The sequence below is a fragment of the Lepidochelys kempii genome, chromosome 19 (genome assembly GCF_965140265.1).
Source record: "Lepidochelys kempii isolate rLepKem1 chromosome 19, rLepKem1.hap2, whole genome shotgun sequence".
NCBI lineage: Eukaryota > Metazoa > Chordata > Testudines > Cheloniidae > Lepidochelys > Lepidochelys kempii.
In genome coordinates, this window is record NC_133274.1 from 6,048,395 (window position 1) to 6,064,975 (window position 16,581).

At 60.0% G+C, this 16,581-nt stretch overlaps 1 protein-coding gene across 8 annotated transcripts in view; it reads right to left on the reverse strand.

Annotated features, from left to right (window-relative positions):
• The window catches only part of ADGRB2 (adhesion G protein-coupled receptor B2), a 101,573-nt gene that overhangs the window by 41,969 nt on the left and 43,023 nt on the right, over nt 1-16,581 (reverse strand). For 7 of the 8 annotated variants that reach the window (XM_073317499.1, XM_073317500.1, XM_073317504.1 and 4 more), the window contains 4 exons: nt 14,449-14,532; nt 10,965-11,129; nt 5,640-5,804; nt 1,959-2,123 (listed from right to left, as the gene is read on the reverse strand). In XM_073317499.1, coding sequence (XP_073173600.1) covers nt 1,959-2,123; nt 5,640-5,804; nt 10,965-11,129; nt 14,449-14,532 — 579 coding nt within the window. The remainder of the gene's footprint in view (nt 1-1,958; nt 2,124-5,639; nt 5,805-10,964; nt 11,130-14,448; nt 14,533-16,581) is intronic. The other variant, XM_073317505.1, reaches the window with a different exon arrangement.

Here is a 16,581-nt window from a genome sequence, read left to right on the forward strand (position 1 = left end):
GAGATGGAGACGGGTGCTCCCCAGCTCTGGACGTACCCTGTCCCCCAGCTCCTCTGCTTTAGCTCTCATAAAAGCTGACCGATTAGCTCTGTGGCGGGGAGAGGCAGCCGGGGCCCATCTCTCACCGTCGCTTGCTGACGGGCAGCTCCATCCCCACTACTTGGGGATTAGCGATCCTATGGAGCGCAGCTGGTGCCGCAGACGGGTTCACGGGCCCTGTCTGTGGCTCAGTTTAAATGTGTTTACGCCGAGTCTGGGACCCAGCCCAGGGCCTGCCATGGAGCAGAGATGCCAGCTGCTGCGGTGGCCACAGGCTAAGAGGGACAGCCGGAGCTGCTGGATGCAGAGATCCCGAAAGAACAGCTGAGACCGGGATCAGAGACCCAGGACAGCAGCGGGCTCGGGGAGCAGGACAGAGCCCATTCTACAGCGAGCGCCGCACAAACCTGGATCCGGGAGACAGGGCACCCTGCACAGAGGGTCAGGCAGCTCCTCCCACTGCACATCAGCAGCGGGGCGGCTCAGTGTGAACAAACCCCCACTCACTAGGCAAACCATGCCAAGCGTGAGGACACATGGACCCCCCCCACCCCACCCCTGCACAGCACCACTGCTCACACACATTGCGACGCCCGGGGATCCTCCAACATGGCACCACGGGTCACACCCACAGTGACGCCTGGGGATCCCTGCACCCTGGCACGGCACCGCTGCTCACACTCACAGGGACACACGGGGATACCCCCACCCCAGCAATGCCGCTCACACTCACCGCAGTGCATGGGGATCTCCTGATGCAGCACCGCTGCTCACACCCACAGCGACACACGGGGATACCCCCACCCCAGCAACGCCGCTCACACCCACAGCGACACACAGGGATACCCCCACCCCAGCAACGCCGCTCACACTCACCGCAGTGCATGGGGATCTCCTGACGCAGCACCGCTGCTCACACTCACAGGGACACATGGAGATCTCCCCACCCCGGCACGGCACCGCTGCTCACACCCACAGGGACACACGGGGATACCCCCACCCCAGCACCGCTGCTCACACTCACCGCAGTGCATGGGGATCTCCTGACGCAGCACCGCTGCTCACACTCACAGGGACACATGGAGATCTCCCCACCCCGGCACGGCACCGCTGCTCACACCCACAGGGACACACGGGGATACCCCCACCCCAGCACCGCTGCTCACACTCACCGCAGTGCATGGGGATCTCCTGACGCAGCACCGCTGCTCACACTCACAGGGACACATGGAGATCTCCTCACCCCGGCACGGCACCGCTGCTCACACCCACAGCGACACACGGGGATACCCCCACCCCAGCACCGCTGCTCACACTCACAGCGACACTTGGGGACCCCCCAACACGGCACCGCCGCTCACACCCACAGTGACCCACAGGGACCCTACCCCCAATGTGTCACTGCCACTCACGCACCCCACGATGCACGGGAACCCCCCCCCCCCGACAGGGCACTGACACTCACACCCACCAGGATGCACGGGATCCCCCAACACAGCACCACCACTCACACCCAGGGCAATGCAGGCGCCCCCCCCCCCCGACACAGCACCACCACTCACACCCAGGGCAATGCAGGCGCCCCCCCACCCGACACAGCACCACCACTCACACCCAGGGCAATGCAGGCGCCCCCCCCCAACACAGCACCGCTGCTCACACCCAGCTACCGAAAGGGGGCATTTACCCACCCAGAGGCGCTCCTACTCTCCCGCCAGAGTCCCTGTGCAGGGGTTGGGCCCCAACATGCCAGCACCTGCCACGTGTGGACTAGTCTGCACCAAAGCAACGCCCAGCACGGTGTCCTCAGCTTCTCCGAGCTCTGACGCCCTCCCCGTGGCCTGTCCCAGCCACGCCGTGCCCTGCTGCGCCCAAGCCCCCTGCCCCCCCACAGCGTAAGGAGCGCGCGTGAGCCTTACTTGGGCAGTTGGGGTTGATGCACTCCCTGGCGTCGGCGTGGGCTCCTTTGCACTCCGCCCAGCCGTGGCCCGAGACGCTGCATTTGCGCGTGCGCTGCTGGGTCCCATTGGAACACGACACCGAGCACCGGCTCCACGAGCCCCACTCCAGCCACTGACCTTCCACTGCCGGGGAAAGCACAGGAGAGAAGGTGGTTAGTGCGAACAGGAGCTGGGGGGACGGGAGGCAGGGGCAATTCCTCTAGGCCCTGGTGTCCAGATCCAGGCACGAACCTCGTCCTCCCCTATCCGGTTATGAGCTTCGGCCACACATTGGCAAAGTGTGCATCACATCCCGCTCTAGTGGCTGGCCGGTTAGAGGGTAATGGCCTACTACTGCTGCCAGCTAACAGCTGCTCCTAGAGCTGAAACTCTAGCTGCCTGTGTTGTGGTGTTCGAGGTTCTGGGTTCACCTCCTGCCTCCCCGCGGTGGTTACGGTGCTGCCACCCAGGCAGGGGTCACCAGGACTCGGCCCGCTCTGGTGGTTCCTGTTCCCCTGCACGCCAACGGTGCTACAGTTCAGCAGAGCGCTGCCGGGTAACAGCCTGCTGCTCCCGCCGTGGGCTGCCGGTGCTTCCGGCGAGAGAGCCCCAGGCTCCAGCCATGGAGGGTGGGGGGCGCATTGCAGGGGGACTCTCTGCCTTAGCCCCAGGAGTGGTCCCGCTGCAGCGGCTCAGCGGACAGCAGGCCAAGACACACTTGGGCCTGCTCCCACCAGCCTCTTTACAGGAAACACTGGGGGGCGGGGGTCTGTGGGCATCCCCAGGGTGACCCCGGGCTGAGACGTGTGAGCAGCATCTCCGCTGCACGGCAGAGCCGAGATGCATCCGGAGAGCGGAAGGATCCTGCCCTGACTACGCCCCCCCACTTCCCCCACACCAGCAGAGCAGGATGAGCCATGAATCCTCCCGCTAGCCCTTAGCAGGGCCCTTACTGGGGTGCAGAGCAGACGCGACTCCTCCCCTCTGCAGCTCCCGGTGGCGCTCCCACCCGGCATGGATCTTTCCCCATGACTGGGGTGTCCTGCCAGGCCCAGGTGGGAGGGAGCGTTAACGAGCCGCCAGGCAGCCCAGAGCAGCAGGCTGGCTCTGCAGGAGCACCCGCAGGTCATCTAGGCCCCCGTCCGCCTCCTGAGCATCCAACTCCCAGCCCCTGGCCTGACCCGTGTCCTAAAACCACCACCATGGAAATGCAGCGGATCCGCTCACTGAAACCAGGAAGGAGAGAGAAACTAACCGACGTGGGGCTCGGGGATGGCCCCGCGCGCCAGGGGATGGATCTGGGAGACAGGCCCGGGTGGGGCAGGGTGGAGGCTCAGAAACAAGCGAATACGTTTCCTCCCCATCGCTCTCGATGCACTCCTGGCCCCAGGCCCCTGTTGGGATCACATAGCTATTCGCCCTCCCCACAGGCTGGTACCAGCCTGTCTGGCCCGTCAGCCGCCCAACAGGGCAGCGAAGAGTCAGCTGGCAATCTACTGCCACAAAATCAATAACTGGATGAGAGAGAGAGAGAGAGAAAGCGCTTCGGGCCAGATCCGCCACTGGTGTGGCCACCACCGCTCGACAGCAAGGGGACCCGGCCCACTCGCTCCAGTGGAGCAGGGCCCATCGACCCCAGCTGGGGCAGTTGTTCTTTGCCTCCCCTCACTCCCGTTTCCTCCTCCTGGCTCCTGGTGGGCACCGTGGGGCTCTGGGAGGGTTCCCACCCCAGCATGCCATGCCATCCCCCGCCCTGGGCCACTGCCCAGCTCTGCCCTGGAGGGAATTGCTCGTTAGCCCTGGACACAAAGCTGCTTACAAACGACCCGCCTGCAGCCTGCTGGGTGCTACTTGTCAGCTTCCCCCCCCACCGACAGAGATGAGCGACACCCGCCCACCATGCTGGGTCAAAGGCAGAGCCCGGAGTGACCCACTGCAGCCCAGGTACTGTGGGGCAGCAACCCTCCACCCCGGGCCTCTGAGCTAGGGAGACACCCTGGAGACATGAACAGCGTTCAGGGGGAAGAGCCCCCACATCCCCGATCTCTCGGGGAGTATCCCAAGGGGCCGTGTCAGGACTCAGCACGGAGGTGGGGGTTCCACAGAAAGGGGGAGCCCCTCGTCCTCTGCTCTCCCCCGGCCAGTGACGGGGCGGGCAGGAGTCACCGCTGACGGAGCTACACGCTGCCCCTCCTTTAAAGCAGCAGGCACAGATGGGGCGGCCACCCGCAGCCTCGCTGGCGATTTCACCTCGGCTACGTCCGCTGGCAGCCCCCGCCCGCTGGGGAGCTCTGGCTGCTGAAAGGGAACTGGCAGCAAAGTTCCCTGATGGGACAGGCCCAGAGCCCCCCTATGCCTGGCACTGCTCCCAGAGGGGTCTACTTACAATCTCAGCTGGCCCATTGTATGCTCCTGCCCCTATAGGGCCCCTTCTCCGAATCCCCACAGCTCCTCCCCCTTACTCTGCCCAATATGCCCCCTCACCCCATCCCACAACTCCATTCTTGCCCATAGAGCTCTGCGTACCCACATCTCATGCCTCACTACAGCCCCATCACATCACCCTCCTTTGCCCTCACACCTCCCTCCTCCAGCGCCCCAGGGAACAGCTGTGGCCTCCCGGCGCGCACAGGGCCTGTGAGCTAACAAGCCAGGCTGGGGCATAGCACGATATGCCACCCAGATGTCTCACAGTCCTGTCTCAGGAAGACTCTGCTCCCGTTCCTCCTCCCCAGCCCCCGGGGCTCTCCCCCTCCCCACAAGGGGCTGGAATCAAGGCGACCCTCTGGGGACGCTCAGTGTATTTCACGTGCATCCCGCACGCCCACAAAAATGTCACTTGCTGAGCCCGCCGGGGCCCCGGCCGAGCTGCCACACGTAGTGAGACGGCTGCGTTTGCTGCTAGCCCCCGGATCACAGGCACTGGCCCCATCGGGAGCTGGACGCAGGCCATTCAGCCCCAGAGCTGGGGAACCTGGGCTTTAATGTGGGGGGATGTCTGTCTAAGCTGGAGTCACGTATCCCCCTCCCAGTCACCCCAGCCGCCCTCTTCGCTCGCACTCACACCTCGCTCCCCTGGGTCACCCCCCGCCGGCCTCATTCCGACCAAACTCCCGTCCGAGTCCCCTTCCAACCCGCTGTCCTAGCTCAGGGAAAGGAACAAACGGGCATGCCTCGTCCGCTCCCCAAATCATCCCTCTCCAGCACGACATCTGCATCCCGTGCCACAGCCCTATCAGTCCCCCCGCCCGCCCCTCGTGATCCCCACACACACACACACGTTGCTCCCTGCACTCCGAGCCTGCGTGCCGGCTAGCGGATAGCTGAGGGGCAGCCGGGGGACGGAAGATGACCTCGGTACCAGTCTCTCTAGGCTGTTCCCAGGGCTCTCAGTCCCGGGGGGAACCTAACGCATAGGACCTCAAAAGGTCTTTGCCTTTGATTTCAGTCCAAGCTGGGAGCCTAAATACCTTTGAGGATCAGAGCCTAAGTGCCCTGAGGCCGCCCAGGGACGGGAGCTGCCTTTTCTGAGCGTGGCGTGGGGCTGTCTCCGGGGGCGAGGCCACCTGAGGGCTTCGAGGGATGGCCAGGGAAGGCAGGCAAGCGGGAAAGCCGAGCGGGAAAGCGCGGAGGAGAAGAGCCAAGGAGCAAGTTACTAACCAGGGCAGATTGCGATATTGCAGGGCTTAGTCTGCACCTCGGGGCCCTCGCAGGCCTTCCCGCCGTGCTGCGGAGCTACGCACTGCCGGGTTCTCGTCCTGGCCCCTCGCCCGCAGGTCACGGAGCACAGACTCCACGGGGACCACTCCTCCCACAGGCCGTGCACTGCAATACAGCACACAGCAATCACGCCTCCGGCCCAGCCCGCGCGCAGCAGACGGCATGGCGGGGGACAGGGATTGGGGGCGCTCCGTCCCAGGAGTGCAGGCCCGCACCCAAAGCAGCGCCCCCACGGCAGAGGGAAGGCCTGAGCTGCTGCACTGAAGACCTGGAAGCACTTGTGAAACGGGGCTCAAATCCCACCGTGGCCAGGGAGGCATCACAACCCTCGTTCTACGGGTGGGGAAGCTGAGGCACGGATCAGCGATGTGACTTCTCCAAGGCTACACAGTGAGTCAGTGGCAGTGCTGGGAACAGAACCCAGGAGTCCTGACTCCCACTCCCCTGCTCTGACCACTGGAGCTCTCCTCCCTCCCCGGGACTCAACGATCATAAGAAATGTTCAGAGGGCAAGGGGGCCACAGAGATAGCAGAGGAGCGAGGGTCTGTCTCCCACACAGCCAGGTCAGACTCTCCTCCAGTCCCTAGTCTCAGCCACACCCCCTAGTATAACCGCCTAGCTAGAGCACGTTAACCCAAGGCAGCCTTTTCCTTCAGGCTGGTTCCAAAGGCTGCGGTGGCAGTGAGGTGGGGCCAAGAGTGATTAAAAGATCCCAGTGAACGCTCGACATGGTGGGAGATCAGCAGACTCCAAGGCCCAGGGGATCTTTGGGTGATGGCCACCACACCAGGGGATGAACCGGGGACCTCCTGAGCTAACCGCATGAGCTGCCACAGCAGAAGTCAGGACTCCTGGGTTCTATTCCCAGAGCCGCCACTGACTCGCCATACGTCCTGGGAGGAGTCACTTCACCTCTCCGAGCCTGTTTCTCTCGCTGAGCCTCTAACAGACCCACATTCTCTGTGGGCATTGCACAGGGGTGGAGCTGTAAAACGCCCCCCACTGGGTTACAGCGGGCACCTAACGCCCTTCGGGCCTGTCTACGCAAGAAACGAGCACTTATCTAACCTCAGGTGTGAACTGAAACCGATTTAGTGCAAGCTCCTGTGCAGACACCCTTAGTCCAGTTTCGCTTAAGTCGATTAGGAACAGGTTTATTTACGCCAAAATAACCTGAAACCAGAACAGCCACATGTGGCTTTGCTCCAGTTTAACTAAAGTGGTTTCAAAGCCTATTTAGATTAATAAAGCCTAAGTCTACAGGGGACCTCTGTGATCCTCTGGTCGGCCCTCCTGTGTAGCACCAGCCAGAGAAGTTCCCTGAAATAAGTTGCGTTAGTGGCACCTTCCCCTGCAGACAAGGCCTTGAAAACCTGAATGTCCGGCTGCAATCTGATGCGTGTGGATGGATCCACGTGGGACCCCACTGGCGACCCCAGGACCCTGCCTAGCTGTGAGAATCCGGTCACAGACTCCGATGGCAGGACCACACACTAATCGGGTCACAGGGTCATGGCCCGCTTGGGACTTATAAAAAAAAATGGTTATTTTTCAAAATTCCAGTTTCTGATTTTTAAAAATAATTCAGGTTTGTTAAAAATAAAAGAGTCAACAAAGGAACTGAAGGACTTGTGGCACGTTAGAGATGAACTAATTTATTTGAGCATCAGCTTTCGTGAGCTACAGCTCACTTCACCGGACGCATTCAGTGGAAAATCAACATCCGATGAAGTGAGCTGTAGCTCAGGAAAGCTGATGCTCAAATAAATTGGTTCGTCTCTAAGGTGCCACAAGTCCTCCTGTTCTTTTTGCGAATACAGACTAACACGGCTGCTACTCTGAAATAAAGGAACTATTGCACGGGGGGCGAGAGGGGGGATGCTCCTGTTCCTCCGCTGATGTTTATAGGGGTCTTGCCAACCACAGTGAAACCGATGAACCAAGGAGGGGAAAGCAGTGAAACCGACTAGATGCAAAGGGCCAAGTTTCCACTGGTTCAGCACCGGCAGTCAGAGCCCTCGTGCTTTACATTTCCATGGCTCCGCCGGCAGTTTCAACACCTCGCCCATCTTCAAAGCCTTTGCATAGCATCTTTAGTCCTCAGGGAAGTGAAGTGAGCTGTAGCTCACGAAAGCTTATGCTCAAATAAATTGGTTAGTCTCTAAGGTGCCACAAGTACTCCTTTTCTTTTTGCAACTACAGACTAACACGGCTGTTACTCTGAAACCTGAGCTTTCTGAGAATCAAACAGCAGTTGGGAGGGATAACCTGAAAGCTCCGGGAAGAGGAGGAGAAGACCGAGCCATCACTGAGCTAAAAGCCTTCAGCCTGGAGAAAAATCTCCTCCTGGACTAGAGGAGGGGACACAGCCCGCGTCAGCCCGTGGCTGGGGAACGCAGAGGAGAGTTATGACATGACAAGCAGACTCTTTCTGCCCACGCTGTCATTTTATGACAGCCAGGAAGCCCCCAAAGGGGGCCAGATTAGACTGAGAGAGAGAATCCAGCTGCAGGGAAGCAAAGGCCCTGATCCTGTAATGACCGTGGCTCCTTGAGCCCACCCGCAGCTCATCCGAGGCCATGGCAATAGGAAGAGGTCAACTCTCAGAACAGCTCCTACCCCCGCCCCCACACAGCCCTCCTCTTGCTTGTGGGGATTGAGCCCATGACAAGTCTGTTGGGTTTTTTATTCCACTAGCACTTGCAATGAAATGAAGCCAGGCTTGGCAATCAGACTGGGAAGATCAGGAAGGGCCAGAAGGGTAGAAGATGGGGAGGCCCTGTCTGGACTAAGATTCAAGGCGTGGTCTTAGCACACACCTGCTAACACATATGGCAATCTAGGGTGGACAATAAAAATAACACCGAGCCCTTTTCGGCCCCAGCTCCCATCATTATCCCCACTGTGTCGAGGGGGAAATCGAGGCAGAGAACTGGGAAGTGACTTACCCAGGGTCACCCAGCAGCGGAGCTGGGAATAAAATGAAGGTCTCCTACATCTCAGCCCAGGGTTCTACCCACTAGGCCACACATGCCAGGCCGACTGTAAGTCAGCCAGTTTAGCACGTGTGAAAGGCTCTCGCTTGTAAGGTCACACCTCAGCCCCTGGCCTGGACAAGGCCCCTGGGCAGGTGGCTGAACGAGGGAAAACACCGATACCACTCACAGGTCTGCAGCAGAACCAGTGTGGTGCCTAGCGTCCTTCCCAGCCTTGGAGCCCCAGACCAGCCAAGGCCAGCGACATGCTGGGCCCAGTCCTCTCAGCTGACGTCTGTGGGAGCGGAAGATGCTCAGGACCTGGTCTGGCAATTCAAGGGGCTCCCCGCGCTGCTGGCCACTGAGCCTAGGGGGACCAGATGTCCCGATTTTACAGGGACAGTCCCGATTTTGGGGGCTTTTTCCTATATAGGCACCTATTACCCCCCACCCCCGTCCCGATTTTTTACACTTGCTATCTGAGCCTGAGCCGAGATGGATCACTGAGCTGGCTGGGTGTGTGTCAGGTAGGGAGACTTGCCCCCACTCGGGAGAAGCTGCCCACCTCTCTCTGAGCTCCCAAAGACAACGCCACCCCGGGGGGCGGCTAGGCTAGCCCAGTACGGAGCCAGGGGGTCGGGTGGGTCTGTAGTCGGATGGCCAGCCCGAGCCGCCACGGACACAGGGCTGTTTTTGGCACCTTTGCTCGAGCAGAGCATGCCTGGGCACATCTACCCGAGCAGGGAGTCACCCTCCCGGCTGCTGTGTAGACATGCCCTGAGTGTAACAGCACAAGGCACAGGACCAAGATGTCCCTGGCAGCCAGGGAACCTGCTCCCAACGGGCTGGCCATGCACAGCCAACACTCCAAGCGTCACGTGCCGGCTACCTGCGCTCTAACCCTGCAAGCCGGTGCCGGGGACACGGCAGCTACAGGCCCCGTCCTTCCATGCCATCGCATGCACCATCTCTATGGGATCCAGGCAGGCGCCGTCCTCCCCCGATTGAATCCCTCCTTCAACCCAGGCAAAGACTCGTTCCCTACCCTAAAATACCTTCCTCCCTGCTGGGGGCCTGTGTGGGGCATTTCCCGCAGCAGAGAGACACCACCTGGCAGGGGATTGCTGAGCGCTTTGGCCGGGTCGCCAGCCCTGGGAGTTTCAGTTCGTGCCCAGGTTCAGCAGGGGAGAATCAGGGCACGCCTGGTCCCTGCCTCACTCCCCACTTGGGGGCTCTGGTTCTGTCCTGTGGGTGAAGGGAGCTCAGCCCCATGGCACTGCTTGAGCCTGCAAGCAAGTGTCGCGATGGTTTTTGTGGGTGCCTGTCTCCACTCGGAGCTGGGCTGAGAACCCACCTAACTCACCGCACCAACGTCATCATCAGGATTATCTGCTTAGCATATCAAGATCCCGGCTGGTCAGCGTAACGTTAGAGATAAATACACCACGCTCACACATGTCAGCGCCTCGTGCGTGAAGCCAAGGTTCAGTCCTACAGAGGTGTCCCCTGGGGGACAGGATATGGGCTACACCCTGCGTCCTGCACGTCTCTCGCTCAGGCCAACGGATTAACTACACTGGTGTAAATGAGAAATCACTTCTCCTTACCACGACAGAGTCACTCGGGATTCACGGCAGCATGAGCCAGCTCAAAGCCCGGTTCCGCATCCCCTTTGAGAGCTGGATCGGGATCTAACCCCGCCCACGCTGCACTGCCCCAGGACAGAATCCCCGCCCCGCGCCAGCACCTTGTGAGGGGCGGGCCGGGGTCTGGTCTCACATGCCCCAGGTCAAGTGGCTGTCCTGGAGCCAGTGGCTTCACCCCTCCCCGACACAGCTGAGATCAGGATCCAGTGGGCGGATCCCAGAGCAGGAAACCAGGCGTAGAAAGGACAGGAGTTTCTCACTTGGCCCTTAGGATGTCCTGCTGCTGCTCCCCCAGGCAGGATGGGGATGGCTCACGGGGAGGCTGGGTCCCCCACGGGAGGATGGTGTGGGGGCTGGGAGAGAGACCATCACTCCAGCTCAGGAAGGGGGAAAGAGAAGCCTAGGGTCACCCCGTCCCTGCCATCCTGATCCCCACAGCTCACCTACCTGGCCAGCTGATGCTTACTGCAGCCTGGGACGGGCGGCTTTGCACATCCTAGCGATACAGCATCTCTGCACCCCCATGGGGCCAGTTTGTGCCCATGGCACAGCCGGTGGGTGAGAGGTGGGGGCAGGGGACCCTAGTTATGAAATGGAACCAAGTGCCACAACTCCCCCCTCCACGCTGCCAGCCCCCCCGTACCTGGGCAGGTGGCCGTGTTATTGCATATCCGCGTCTCCCGCAGCAGCCCGCTGCACAGCGTCCCGTAGGGAGATGAGACGCAGGAGCGTGTGCGCACCTGAGAGCCCTGCCCGCACGTCAGGGAGCAGACGCTCCACTGGGACCACTCCTCTGCGGCGGGGTCTCCTGTGGGGAGAGAGGGAGAGACACGCGTTGGCCAACCGGCCTCTTTCAAAACGCAGTGTGCCCCCCAGCCGGACACAGACACGCACACAATGCCCAATTGGCCTGCGGAACTCACTGCAACATGCTGTCATTGAGCTTAGCAGGGTTAAAAATAAAGGGACTGGACATTTATCTGGAGAGCGAGAGGAGCCAGGTTTACACTGGGGAGGCTTAATAAAACACAGGAGCTTTGGGAAGGAATCAAAGCCCTCCTGCCCCAGGGCTAACCTCTAATGGTTCTAACTAATAGGGGTCAGGAGCGAATTTCCCAGGGGGCAGGTTATCCCAGAGCTGCAGGGTTTATTGCACCTTCCTCTGAAGCAGCTGCTGTGGGCCAGTCGGAAGCAGGACACTGGGCCCTGATCGGATCCAGTCTGGCTCCGTTCCTAGGAAAGCTCCATGGCCAGTGGCGGTTGGGCTGGCAGGCCCAGCAGCTGTTTGGCTGTGTGGGCCCAGGGCTCCATCTCTCTTTCTCCGGTGAGCAGGTGTGATATTGACATTTACAACAATCCGACTCTTATTAAGCTTGATGATCCGTTTGAAGTTACTGGACAGGCCAGCAGTAGGGATATCCATTCAAATTAAGAGTGAACGTACGCAGGAGGCCTGGGAAGGGGATTATTATTTGCTGGAGACAGAGAGAGTGGAGATTAGCTGGAACGGGGCTCCCAGCAAGGTGCTCACACACTCAGTCAGAAATTAAAGGGTGGGATAGAATTTTGAGCTGTTATTACCCATTACAGGCTGGGTCCTGCTCTCAGCTCCGCCGGTGTAAATCAGAAGTAACATCACCGAAGCCAGTGGAGTCAGCTAGTGAAAATCAGCATAAATACTGACCTCAAAGGAGCTGCGCAGATTTATACCAAGTGACGATCTGGCCCGCTGACCTCAATGGAGCTAGGCCAACTTACTGGGGATCTGGCCCACTAGATGCAGGGTATCCGGCACACCACCTGATTCGTTCCATGGTACTTGAACGCCAGTGTGTTATCTGGCACGGTTTATTATCGTAGGGTTGCTGGTGAACAGTGGGGCTGTGCCCTTAATTTACTACAACTGTAACAATCCATGGCACCTTGGCAGCATTTTTAATCCATGTATCTCAGTGCCCATCGGCTTGATGATCAGTCGTTTGTTATTGTAGGGTTGCGCGTACGCACCACTTTGTAGGCAGGAGCGCTGGGGCCGGCCACACCACTGCAGGGCTGGACGCTGGTTTGTTATTGTCGGGTTGCCAGGGCCGCACACACTCCTGTAGTACTGTAGAGGTTCCCGTCCCAAACCGGGAGCTTTAACTCACCACAGTTCAGTGCGTGTTCGCGCAGCACCAGGTTCTGTTCAGGTCTCACAGCCAGCGAGACACCCAGACAGTAGGATAAGGACCCAATCCTGCTCCCAGGAAAGTCAGTAAGTTTGGCTGCTGACTTCCACAGAGACAGGACTGAAAGGGGCAGGGAGGTGTCCGCTATAGGACAGCAGGGCTCTTCTGTGGGCCCAGCGTGCTGGCAGGCATTGATCTCACTGGCAGGGTGGGGGGCTCGTTAATGCCAACCTGAGTACAAGGAGGACGAGCAGGAGCCAAGACAGAGGAAGTCCTGCGAGGGAAAGCTGCTCCTGCCCCTACCAAAGCCGGCTGCAAACCCCCCCTTGGATTTCAACAGGGACAGGATCAGGCCCCTACATGGGAGCGATCTCCAAGCCGTGGGCATGGCAGTATCTGAGATCCGCAAGCCAGACTCACTGCACCCTGATCACTCCTGCGATTCAGGCTCCATCCAACTTGCCAAGCACGGAGCAGCCCACAGCCTATAAATCCGGGAGTGGGCAACAAGAGGCGCTCAAATGACCCCGTTGAATTCGCTAAATAAATATGTTTGAACTAAACAATTAACAGATTTTTTTTTCACTCCTCTAAGGAAGGTGCAAAGAAAATACAGACATGGAGCAAATTAAGTGGGCGCACAGGCTGGGAACAAAGGAACTCGCTCCATCTCCAGAGATCGCGCAGGGCACATGTAAATGGAAGCCAGACAGTTGTTTTTAAACTGTCAGGGTTTTCTCCTTAATTAAAACGCACAGAACTATCATCATCCCCGGGCTGATTTATGGGACAGCCCGGTGGAGAACTGGCTTCCCGTCACACACAGCCTGCTGCAGAGTGCCACTGAGGCTGGTCAGTTTGGCCCCTGCTCCATCCCAGAGGTGGCTGCCTTACAACACTTAGCATTAATGTTCAAAGAGCTGTGCAGACATGAGCTAATTATACCTCACCACAGCCCTGGGAGGGAGGGAAACAGTATCGCCCCTGGGTATTTTTTTGGTTTTACACATGGGGAACTGAGGCAGAGGGGCAGCGGCCCAGATCTTCAAAGGTAATAAGGTGCCTAATTCCCAGAGTGATGTGACAAGGCCACACAGTAAGTCAGTGGCAGAACTGGGATTAGAACTCAGGGCCTCCTGCTTTTTTAGAACCACCAATGGGCCCCAATCAACAACAAGGCCCTATTGTGCTGTACATATTACTATTCATTGTGTTTATTATGGTACTGCCTTGGGACCGTCCAAACTCATTGCGCTAGGCGCTGTACATACGCACAGCGAGACAGTCCCTGCCTGAAAGAGCTTACAATTTAAACAGCCAAAAGGTGGGAGAAAGGGATAGAACATACAAGAAGCCAATGGGAAACCGAGTGCAGAGAGATGAGGTGACTTGGCCAGGTCACTCAGGAAGCCAGTGGCAGAAAAGGGAACTGAAGCCAGGCCTGCTAGAGCCCAGTCCAGTGCCCAGCACAATGGGGCCCTACTCTCTGCCTGGGACTCCTAGTAATACAAATAAATCATCATCACCATTAACCCCAAACCCCGCCTTGCTATCCTTCAGGGCAGGTTGGGTGGGGCCCTGGCCCTACCGTCTGGCTAGAGAAGTCCCACAGAGCTTGGCTCTGGGCCAAGCCTCGTCCAGGCCCAGCAAGCGCCACCGGCAGCTGCTGCATTTGCTTGGGGGCTGGCGGCACTTAGGGAAGGGCCGATGATGCTGGAACGTCTCCCCCAGCCTGCGGGTAGATTCGTTGCCTCCAGGGGAGGCTGCAAGTCTGTCCATTTCCCCCAGATTTCCTGCAGGAAGCACACACCTGTGTGTGTCCGGACAAGATGGCCCACAGGGACCGGCCAGCATTGTGCAGGGTGTGGTACTTCCCCAAGGAACTCGCGCCCTGGCTACCCGTCTCCCGGTATAAACGCACCGCCTCACCCACAGAACCTGCCCTCCCAGCACCGTTACCTGTCTGGGCCATATGAACCCCGGGTTCGTCCGCCGACCGCGGCCACTGTGTTTTCACCTTCTGATTCTCTTCCACGTCATCGCCTGAGAGGAGGAGAGGGAGACACTGGTGAGAGAATGTGGGGGGGCGGTGGTATCTGTGTCCTGGCCTACAGGAGTCTGGGGCTGCTACAGGGGTCTGTGCGGGCTGCTCACGGCAGACCTACACTGGGGGAATCCTCCCCACCCCAGTCACTTGTGGGACCTTTACGCCATGGGACTGGTGGCCAGAACCGTATTAGTATCCCCATTTTACAGACAGGGACACAGGAACAGAGAGATTTCCATGATTTGTCCGCGGTCATGCAGTGAACAGGGGGCAGTGCTGGGAAGAGAACCCAGGAGTCCTGACTGCCAGGCCTGTGCTCTCACCACTAGACCAAAGGCCTATGTGCTTCCCTTAATGGTTCCTGGATTCTCTCGCCCTCTTCCCCTGCCGCCAGCTCCTCCCTGCCCCAGCACACAGGCCTCGCTCTCTCAAACAACTCAGGGTGCAGGTGCTGGGCTGGGCAAGGGCAGACAGGCGGGGAGCAGGCAAAGCCACCTCCAGATCTCCGAGGAACCGTTCCTGTCCCCACCCACAGACCTCGCAGCTTTTGCCCTGGCCAAGGAATTGCAGTGACGTGTGAGCCTCTAATACACAGCAACACACTGCCCTCTGCCTCTGACCGCACTGCCTCACTGCCGGGCACTGCCCCCTGCTGCAGCATCACTGCGCCCGGCCTCGGACTCACTGCCGGGGACTGCCCCCTACTGCAGCGTCAATGCCCTCTGCCTCTGACCGCACTGCCGGGCACTGCCCCCTGCTGCAGCATAACTGCGCCCGGCCTCTGACCTCACTGCCGGGCACTGCCCCCTGCTGCAGCATCACTGCACCTGGCCTCTGACCTCACTGCCGGGCACTGCCCCCTGCTGCAGCATCACTGCGCTCGGCCTCGGACTCACTGCCGGGGACTGCCCCCTGCTGCAGCGTCAATGCCCTCTGCCTCTGACCGCACTGCCGGGCACTGCCCCCTGCTGCAGCATAACTGCGCTCGGCCTAGGACTCACTGCCGGGCACTGCCCCCTGCTGCAGCATCACTGCGCCCGGCCTCTGACCTCACTGCCGGGCACTGCCCCCTGCTGCAGCATAACTGCGCTCGGCCTCGGACTCACTGCCGGGCACTGCCCCCTGCTGCAGCATAACTGCGCTTGGCCTCGGACTCACTGCTGGGGACTGCCCCCTGCTGCAGCGTCAATGCCCTCTGCCTCTGACCGCACTGCCTCACTGCCGGGCACTGCCCCCTGCTGCAGCATAACTGCGCTCGGCCTCGGACTCACTGCCGGGCACTGCCCCCTGCTGCAGCATCACTGCCCTCCGCCTCTGACCGCACTGCCTCACTGCAAAGCACTGCCCCCTGCTGTAGCATCACTGCACTCTGCCTCTGGCCTCACTGCCGGGCACTGCCCCCTGCGGCATTGTCACTTTGCTCAGCCTCTGACTGCACTGCCCACTGCAGCGTGACTGCTTTCTGCCTCTGACTGCACTGCCAAACCCTGCCCCCTGCTACTGCATCACTGCGCTCTGCCTCTGACCGCCCCGCCCCACTGCAGGGTGCTGCTCCCACACTGCAGCATCACTGCATTCTACCTCCAACCACACTGTTTCACTGCAGGGCCCTGCCCCCACTACCCAAGGCATGCAGCCTGCATTGCAGTACGCCACCCACTGCCTCGTGTTGCCGTTGAGCAGCATTCACAGCATCCCAGTCCATCACCTCACTGCAGATTCTGCCTGGCACACTCTCGCTCCATCCAGCTCTGAGCTGGCACCAGGGCAGGCCCAAGCAGCGGGGGTTCCGGCCGGACTGGGCTGGGTTAGCAGGGTGCCATGGGTGGAGCCATGGAACAGCAGGGGGGGTGGGCACAGATGCAGCTGCAGAGCTAGAGGCGTGGGGGAGGACGAGGCCTGGAATAGCAGGGGGAGCTGCGGGGCCAGACTGCGATGCATTGGCAAGGTGGTGTTACAGGGTAGGGCAGGTCTGAGATGCACCCACCAAGCTTGACTCTGGGCAACAGAGTTAGTCCCCTGACACTTAGGAGAGCCCATGTTAA